General features: G+C 40.7%; 1 protein-coding gene across 1 annotated transcript in view; it reads left to right on the forward strand.

Annotated features, from left to right (window-relative positions):
• The window catches only part of LOC103067524 (mitochondrial adenyl nucleotide antiporter SLC25A23), a 41,607-nt gene extending 34,173 nt beyond the window's left edge, over positions 1–7,434 (forward strand). The window contains exons 8-10 of the mRNA XM_007423889.4: positions 2,022–2,189; positions 2,427–2,577; positions 3,230–7,434. Of these exons, the coding sequence (XP_007423951.2) occupies positions 2,022–2,189; positions 2,427–2,577; positions 3,230–3,414 (504 nt within the window). The 3' untranslated portion in view covers positions 3,415–7,434. The remainder of the gene's footprint in view (positions 1–2,021; positions 2,190–2,426; positions 2,578–3,229) is intronic.
• The last annotated feature ends 2,613 nt before the right edge of the window (positions 7,435–10,047 follow it).

The following is a 10,047-nucleotide window of genomic DNA, read 5'->3' on the forward strand; positions in this document are numbered from 1 at the left end:
GCATTTACCTAACACTGGACTCAGAAATGCACCTCCCTCAAGGCATGACCATGATATGCGTGTGTGGTATATGTATGCTATTCATTTCTAGCACCCTTCCCATTAGTCTGTTTAGTACATCTTTCTATTATAAATGTATGCCAATTTGAGATAAGCTTTCTGAATTGGACTTGTAGTTTACATAAAGCTAACGTAGGTAAGAAGAAAGTTGAGCAAGGATGGATTTGGCAAAGCTGTTCTTCCCTGCACATTCATATGTTCATGGGAAAACTCAGGCAGAATTGATAGTTCAAGAGGCATCTGCTTTCTATCCTGGTGTCATGTGTTTGGGAAGCAGAGGGGCACAGAGTGATCTTAACCAATACCAAATGAATGTCTTGAGTCTTCATTTCCAATTTATCCTGGATATTAGCTAGTTGCTATCCAGGAAATAGTATCTGCAGGCCAAAACCCAGCTTTTGCTTGTTTATTCATATTTAGATTATTTTTAATCTGCTTTCGGCCATCCTGATTTTCAAGACATGGTACAGTTACAATGCCAGTAATACAAATATCATAAAGCACCAATAAAGTAGAAACAGTAAAAGAAAATAACATAAGATCATACCTAGTGTTTAAGTAAAAAAAACCCTACAAAACATAACAAACTGTATATTAAAAGAGCCAAGGGTTATTGCACTGTGTTAGAATCTGATTCCAACATCCAGAAGCTATCATCAAAATGGCTTATTCAGCAGTGGCTGAATTACAGAAGGGTTTTCATCTCTAGCTCTTAAGGGTTACCAGGAACATACAGAGCAGGGGTTCCCAACCTGGGGTGCCCGTACCCCCAAGGGGTGCAAGATGGTATTTCAGGGGGTGTGACAATTTTATGCACTGAGTTAAAAGCTTATTTTTTTAAGTTCAGCTTGTTCAGCTGCATTAGAAATTAGACTTCTTCATCTTCAAATGTGATATTACTATTGTGTGTGTGTGTGGGGGGAACATTAATCAAACATTTCCTAGGGGCATGGGGCATAGAAAAGGTTGGGAACCACTGGTTTAGAGGAAAGTACTGTCTCAATTCTCCTGATTGTGAACAGTGGCATCTTGAATGTAGCTTAAACATACATCTTCAATTAGCAAAACTCATTAAAAAATCTTAGGTGTGTTCTGCAACTAACCTGGCTGCCACATGGTTAGATGAATTGTAATTTCCATCAGAGGCAGCCAGTGCAGTAGCCGATAGAAAAGGAAATTAGGATCTGTATTCTGATTCCTCTTTTCCTGGAAGGGGCAAAGTTAGCACCTAAAGTTGATAAAATATACTCTTGGTCACAACCACAGCTTGAGCATGCAAGAGGCATCCGGTATCCCAGAGAACTCCTAACTGAAGAGTATTTTGTGGAGAGTATGACCCCTAACAGAGGTAAGGTTATTCCACATTTCACAGGAATTAGGAATGCCCATCATGGGCAACCCTACTGATCTGATTGGAGATTCTATATATTACCCTGATCCAATTCATTACCAACTTCAGATGTTTAGCCTGGTAAAGAAATTGCATCACTCAATTTAGATTGCTTAATCTGGGTTTTTTTTCCTAATTAGGAATTCTTAATTATGAGATCTGGGAGAAAAATAAAACAATGGAAAAACACTGTCAGTTTAGGTAGAGAACTGGATTGATAACTATTTCTCTATCTTGGAAAAGCGATCCTTTTTTTGCAGGGGTAGGGGGCCCCATTCACCAAGAGCAGCATGAGATGGATCATAACCAAAATGGTCAGGGCCAACCTTTTTTTTTAATTGACATCCTACAAGCCACCAGGAAAAAGAAAATAATGCTTGCCACAGTTCTGAACTAACCACTTGCAAAAGGCTTTTGAAATTAGGTACAGGTAGGTGTAAAATTAGAAGAAACAGATGCAGGTTCCCCAAGACAGTTTTCTTGTTTATATCCATTTGGCTCCCTGCTCTCTGTTAGAAACAAAGATCTCCTCCCTCAGAACACCTAGTTCATCAACCTTTCCCCCCACCAGGTTCTGAAGACACGACTGGCCCTCCGCAAGACAGGCCAGTACTCAGGTGTGGCAGACTGTGCCAGACAGATCCTGCAGAAGGAAGGAATCCCTGCCTTTTACAAGGGCTACCTGCCAAATATGTTGGGCATAATCCCCTACGCTGGTATTGACCTGGCAGTTTATGAGGTCAGTAGCTGGGTGTGGGCTCAAAGAATGAGGGAGGTATCCAAGGAAGAGGCTAGGCTTACATGCTCTTTCCCTTGGAACACTTTATGAGGATCAGCTGCTCATCCTTGGGAGAACTCCTGTTCACGGGTAAAAGGGGATTCCCATCAGTGGCTTCCCTCCCTTTTCTACAGTGTCCTTTGTGCTCGGCTCTGGATGCCCAGATCACCTTACCCCATCTCACATTTCTCACTGCAGACTCTGAAGAACACCTGGTTACAGAAGTACAGTAAGAACACTGCTGACCCAGGAGTTCTGGTCCTCTTGGGCTGCGGCACCATCTCCAGTACTTGTGGCCAAATTGCCAGCTATCCCTTAGCCCTGGTGCGAACCCGGATGCAGGCACAAGGTAAGAAAGGAGCACCCTCCGTGGGTCTCTCTAAGGAAAAGATTGACAGTTACTATGGGTGGGATAACTATTACAGGAAGGCAAATTAAGCATGAAATCTTAGTATCAGAAGAGTGGACATAGGGGAGAGCAGTGGGAAAGAAATGGAGAAAGAAAATGAGGTACAGGAAAGGTAAATAAAATCTTCATCCTGGGCCTCATAATCAGCCTTAAAATTAACAGGTCTCCAAATCTCACATGCATGTTAATGATTGTCTGCTCCTCCAGAAAAAAGGAATTATTTTTCAAGATGAGGGGCCAAAACAAGTGAAAGGCAGGCTATTTTCTCTGTTGTTTCAGGTTTTACCATTTACTATACAGACAATGAGGATTCCCTCTGAGAATCTAGACACAGCTACTAGATTCTGTCCCAATTCCACAAGATTATCTCTAGGCCCTGTTCTAGTTCTGGTGTACTTCAAACCTTGATCTGCCAGTCCTCCTCCCTCTGCACAAACTCTAACGCTCTGTCTCATGGGTTTGAGTCTGAGCCATGTAGGACCTGATGACCCTATTCAGACAACATTCTCTAAACCTCATGTGCCTTATCGGGTGTATTGTGACAGGCATCTTGCTAACCTTTCCTCTCTCTCTTTTCACTGTCTCTGTGCAGCATCAATTGAGGGTGCACCACAGCTAACCATGCTGGGTCTCTTTAGACACATCCTTTCCCGGGAAGGGGTACTGGGCCTCTACCGTGGCATCGCCCCCAATTTCATGAAGGTTATTCCTGCTGTCAGTATCAGCTACGTCGTGTATGAGAACATGAAGCAGGCTCTGGGGGTAACATCCAGATGAAGGAGAGCCCTGCATCACCAAAGTGCAGGGGACCTACCTCTCAAGAAGGGTGTTTGAAAGGCAGCAATAGGTGGGGATATACCTCTTCTGCTCCAAATGCTGTGAAATGGAGAGCTAGAGTGTGTTTGGAGTAATTGGGTCCAGGCCATCTTCACCAAAACCTTGTGGCCTCTCGGAAGTAGATTTTTTTTCTCGCCCACATTCTGGAATTTGCAGAAATGGTCTCATCAAACAGACTTGTTTCTCACCAACCTGCTGCTCTTGCATATGTATCTTCTCCCCAACCGCTGAACACGAGAACCATGACACTCTACCAGCCATGTCATAATCCAGCGGAAAAGCAGTTTTAAGTTGACAATGATTGCTGTGGATATGTTGCCAGATTTCAAGCAACTGCTGGTGAAATGGATTGACTTTTGATAAATAGCCCTACCAACTCGTTAGCAGTTTCCAGTACCAGAGAAAATACATTCAGAGACAATTCATTGGTGGCACTAGAATATCTGTGATTATCCCCTGGAGTCCACCGATTGCTTCTGCAGACGTTCAGCAACATGAGTATCTGAGTTTTTGAGGACTTTGGCCAATAGATTCCATTCTTCCTTTAGCATTTCTATTTGCAACACTGAATTCCCTTTGAGTCCTCTTTCATTCCTCCTCCTAGAACCTGTAGGGGTGCTGGAGCCCCAGGCATTTGCATTTTAGCCCAGACCCACTTTACTTGTTTCTTTACTATGGAAACTGTTTGTATATTTTGCACATTGACTGTTTTTAACTTATAAGACTAGTTTGCTATCTACTCCTGGACCTCTGTGGCTGAATTGCCGCCTCTCCCATTTTATCCCCATTCCCTTTCCTTCTATTCTGAGGGAGCAGAGAATGCTGAAAGGGCTACTATTTTGTGGTAATCATCAAAGCACTTGGCTGAGATCCCTTAATATGGTGTGTACACGTTTCTGCTCATTTTGAGATATTTGCACTAGCTATACTGGTCGCTTAAAAATGCGATAATTCAGATTCTCGAAGCCATGCATCCAGGATTTCGTTGGGCTCTGTTTTGTGTTGCTCTCCTCTTTTATTTATGACTGGCTGAATTACATTGCAGTTGGGCATTCATTTTTTCCTTTTTGTTTGGAAAGCTGGAAAAGGCAGGATAGGGGCTGTAGAGTATGACCTATTCAGTCCACAGATCCTCTTCTCAACAAAACTCTGCCTCTGCCAGTCTCTCACTAAATGTCCCACAGGGTCTTCCCATTCCAAATGGGAAACCTGGTGCCCATCTAGGACAGAAGAAGAGTCCTACTGGAGAAGGCCATGGAATCCAGCATTCTCTGTCACGTGGTGGCCAAATGTCAAGCCTCACATAGCTAGCAAAACCAAGTAAGGAAGAACAACATGGATTTCAGGAATATATCTTTAATGCTGTTCTGGGTTGGATACAGAATCTTGAAAGCTGTTAGGTTTTCAAAGAGACTCTACCTTACTTTCCTACATCTCTCGCATGTGGACTGTGGGTTGCCTCTTCTCAAATAAAACCTGATTTCTTGTCTCCTGCTTCTGAGCAATCTCTCATACCAACCCATTGCATTTGGGAGGATCCCAGCCATGAATGGGAGGGTAACAGACCTATTCCACTGTCACTTTTGAAGAGCTGCTGTTGCCTTTTCCAATCTGATGTCCTCCAGTAATGTTGGTTCCCCTTATTTCCAGCCAAAGGTGTTGAGGAAAGCTGTAATAATGGATACACTAAATGTCATAACTTCACTTGTAAAAGACCACCTGTGACATTCAGAATTTAAATCATATCCTTGGAAGAAGAATACCTGAGTGTCTGTCAAGATTCTAGCTAAACTAGAAGTAGGTTGATGCAGGTGGGAGGGGAAGGACCTGCAAGAAACGGATGCTCAAAAATGGGAGAGGTTTTATGTTTTTGTTAGAGTGCTCCTTCAGTTTTAGTTAATCTGCTAGAAGTAATCAGGATAGGCACTCCCATTCGAGAAAGGTAACTCATTCAATAGATAGAACTTCTTCCAAGTAAGGGAGGTCTTCTGGTTTCTTTGGAAAGCTCTGATAAGATGCAGTTTCTTCAAATGTGGTGCCAAGGACAATGGATGCTGAATTTTGCCCCACTATAGCGCTTTTAACGGGATGCCCTTTGCAGTCCACCTTGCCTATAAGAGAGTGAATTTTGATCATGTATGTGAGTTTGCAGTTCCATAAGATCTACCTCATTTGGTTATTAAATGTCTGAGTGAGAAACCAGGATGGGGATGATACAAAACTCCAGGCAGAAAGTAAGGTGAGGAATGATGGAAGAATAGAGAAAGATGTAATGCCTTGCACAATAGGATCGTGTCCTAAGCTGCTTTCACCTGGAAAATGTTAAAATTGTTTTCATTGGAAATATATTTATGAGTTTATTAAAATAAGGGTGGGATCCTATACCCATTTATTTAGCATTCATGTCATGAACTAAATAGGATTTACTTCTGAGTGGACATGTCCAGAATTGTATTTGCTTTGGTGTATTGATTTGGTAGGTAGGGCAGGCAAGGGTTGGCATTCCCCAACATTTTTTTAGAGTATTTGGGCTGGTAGCTCTGTCCCTTCCTGCACCCATTTTACAGGAATGATTCAGTAAGGACAAGGGGCAGGATTGCTGAGTTCCATCTTGGAAGTGCCTCCTGTATCCTTTTGCTTTGCCACCAGTGGCTATTTCTGCCACCCATTCCACGTACCTATATTTTGTCCCCTTCCTGCTGGATGTAGGGAAGAAGGTTCTCAGTCGTGCTGCACAAAAGGTGAAAGAAAAGGTAGAAGGTGAAAGGACGAGAGAAAAAGCAAGTGGGAAAGCTGCCATTGTCTCATCTCCCCATCCAGTTGCACACGTATTCAAGGGAATCTCTGGTTTGCATGAGGTTAATTGTATATGACATATTCCAAGATATGGACAGGTGCATATCCGGAGAATCCAAGAATGGAAGCAACAGGCTAGATCAGATGATCTTCAGATGCTTCCCTGCCAGCAATTGTACCCAAGATGTATTAGCAGCAATCCGTGTGCACTGCTTAAAAAAACTGATCATCTATGACAGCTCACCATGATAGCTGTTCAGTATCTTCAGGATCAGAAATGTCGTTCCTCTAAATACTGTTTGCTGGATGAACAAAGTGGGAAAGGGATACTGTGCTCAAAACGTACGTAAGGGTTTTCCAGAGGGATTGGTTGATCACTGTAGGAAACAAGATCTTCAGTTAAACAAAGGTTTTTCGTTTGATCCAGGAGGTATCTTCTTAATGTTTAAAATAACTTTAGAACAGATAATTCAGTAGTAGTTTTGAACTTCTGACTGGCTGTCTGCTGACTCTTTGAGATGCCATTTGGACTGACCATCTCAAAGATCATTGGATAAATGATCTTTGATCTCTAATCTAAATTTGCCCCCAAAAACTAGATACCTAGTTTGCACTTCCACACAGAACCAAGTGTGAACTCAGGCTTCAACCAAGTGTCTTGTTTTGGAGGACTGAACACACTCTAATATCTGACTTATGACTATGGCATTCATCTTGCCTGAATCTAACTCCAGTGAGATATTTCTCTATGTCTGTGACTGCTCCTGATGCATTTTGTGTTAAATTTTCAAAGAGAAAAATAAAACAAAATACATTTTCTAAACTTTGTTTCTTGGCTTGATATCTCTGAAATGAATTCAGAAGCAACATACAAACACTTCAAAAGCCATGATATCTGTTTTGCTACTGTTTTCTAACATAGGCTTAACACGCCTATTTTTGGGTTTTGTTGGAAAAAATTATATATACTTAAAAGGGGGGAGTTGTATGATCATGGGGGTTTCAGGGATCACAGAAAAATGGCTGAGGCTTCATGTAGCCTATGGTTATCCCATTTCTGTTTTAGAAGATAATTGTTACTCCAATAAAGGACTAAAGATGGAGTACCTTTGTGGAAAGCATTATTAAAGATAAAATTAATGCCATACAGAGTATCATATCTTGCTGAAAAGGAATCAAGAAGGTTATACAAAATGTCTGCATCTCACTAACATTTTAGAGTTTTTTAACAGTTGGCCACAAATATATCCACTACAATTTTCAAAAGACCTTTGACAAAGTCTCTCACCAAAGGTGCTTGAGCAAACTTAAAGGCCATAGGATAAGAATTGTTTTATAAATTGAAAGCTGGTTAAAGAACAGAAAGCAAAGTAGGAATGATTTCACATTTAATGGCATGCAAATAGTAGGATGCCCCAAAGATCCACTTTTTTTGTTTGTTTGCCTTGTGCCTTCAAGTCACTTTTGACTCTTAGCAACTACATGGACTAGTCCTTGAAGTTTCCTTGGCAAGATTTCAGAAGTGCTTTGCTCTTGTCTCCTTCCCAGGGCTGAGAGAGAGTGACTGGGCCAAAGGTCATCCAGCTGGCTTCATGCCTAAGGTGGGACTAGAACTTACCGTCTCCTGGTTTCTAGCCTGGTGCCTTCACCACTGCACCAAACTGGCTCTCAAAGATTCACATTAAGATGAATGTATTTTAACTAGTTAATAAATGCTTTGAAGTTAGAGATGAGTGCTGAAAAAAATAAATTTGCTGATGGCATAAAATGATTTTAGAATGGTAAGAAAACAGATGAAACAAATGACATGTTCACACAAAGTGAATGGATATTAAAATGGCACGAATGGAAGCAAGTATGAAATGATGCATACTGGGGCAAAAATTATGATCACACGTGCTGATCTCATTTGACAATGGCCAATTAGTAATGGGGTTTTATATTTAGTTGGCTTTTCACATCATACTAAGCTGCTAGAATGTTACTGAGTTTGATTTTAAATTAATGTGATTTGTGAGCCCATCCTTGGGATTTATGAATTGTAGTTTTATGATTTAGTGTTGTGTAAACCAGGTCACTATGGCTCAGAGTGCTGTGCAAATTACAAATTGCATGCTATGAATAATTAGGAAATTAATAAAAAGTAAACTTGCCAATATCATAATTAGGCCTACCAGATCCAGGTTACAGAAATTCAGATAGCCATTAAATGACAGAAGGTTTTCTTTATTTTTTTGCTGTTATCAAGTCATTGTTTGGATTCTTACAGTCCAGGTCAGTACCTCTTCTGTATCATGTGACATGTCATCAATACATTGATTAATTATACTGTTTGACAGTGGAACCTTTTCAATTGCTTGTACTGCATCTGGTCCTAGCATTTTTTCCCACTATTATTTTATATGCTGGCATGATTACTTTCTTACCCAAAGTGTGACTTTTACTTTGCTGTGTAATAAGTTCTGCTCCTAAATAACTTGCTTCTTGGCCTTTTTTACTGACTCTCGTTTTGTTAACAAAAGCTTTACTATGTTCTGTGATTCCAGTAGCCGTTTAAAATAATCAGAACTTTTACTTGTCATATGGCTGTGATTTGTAGGTAAATGTCTTTATTTTGCTGGAGCCATTGCTGCATTTGTGAGTTGTTTGCCACAAATGAGGCACAACAGACTAGGACAACCTGGATCACCAGTCCATGTATAACCCATTGATAAATAGATAGACTTTTTTTGAGTTCATTGGTGCAGGGAAATGCCTGAGAAGATTTAAATTCTTCATTATCATCATTGAACCTATCGGTATTGTCTGTTCTAGAATCCTCTTCTCTCTCATACCTCCTCTTCAGAAATCACAACATTGGACCCTCAGACATGACTGAATAAATGTGTACAAAAATTATTTAAAATAACAATAAAATAACTACAGGAAAACTGCAAGGAAAAAATGCAGGAGGTGGAAACTGCTGTCACAGACTAAGTTGGACAAGTCCATTAATTTCTTGAAAAATGCACTTCTTCCTCTCCTTCCTTCAGTATATTCCTCCCTTCCTGCAATACAGCGTTCACTGTATCAACGGCCTCCCCTATCTCCTGTCAAAAATTAAGAATGGATTCAACGTCCTACAGTACGCTACCAGAGAGCTCAGAAAGAGCTGTAACTAGATTTTTGTTTGGTCTCTGCTCATCACTGCAAGAGCATGTTGCCTGAATTTGAAATAATTTCTTAAATAAATCATGATCTCCCAGGGCAACCCCTAGTGACCTCTCACGGAACCCTGGTTGAGAAACCCTGCTCTAATCATACTGCCTTTACCTGTGGTGCAGCCACCTTTGCAGTAGTGCAATAGTCATTAAACAAATGACTAGTACATAAGGCTCCTTGAAGGGTAACTAAGATAACGAAAGGTCTAGAACAACCTTCCTATAAGGAAATACTGTATTGTTTGGGACATATAGTTTAGGGGGGGAAAGACAAGTTGGGGAACACATGAGAAAAATGCACACAAGTGTGGTGGCAAAATTATGCTACCCCAGAATCCAAGTCACTCTGGAGACTTAAAATACTTGGCTCTTTTGGCAAGACTTTGATAAACAGTGATAGACTAATTGGCACTGTTTTTGTAGATTACATTAAAACTGGTTATTGTAACATTAATGTCTATATTATTATGCCTATATTACATAGATCCTTCAAAGTGCTATATAAACATGAATGAATGAATGTCAGCCAGTGGAGCTAAATAATTAGAGATTCTGAACTAAAGTCCAATATAATATA

The sequence above is a fragment of the Python bivittatus genome, unplaced genomic scaffold, assembly GCF_059951505.1.
Source record: "Python bivittatus isolate LINGU-HERP-01145 unplaced genomic scaffold, Pbiv_v1 ctg000220_np1212, whole genome shotgun sequence".
NCBI lineage: Eukaryota > Metazoa > Chordata > Lepidosauria > Squamata > Pythonidae > Python > Python bivittatus.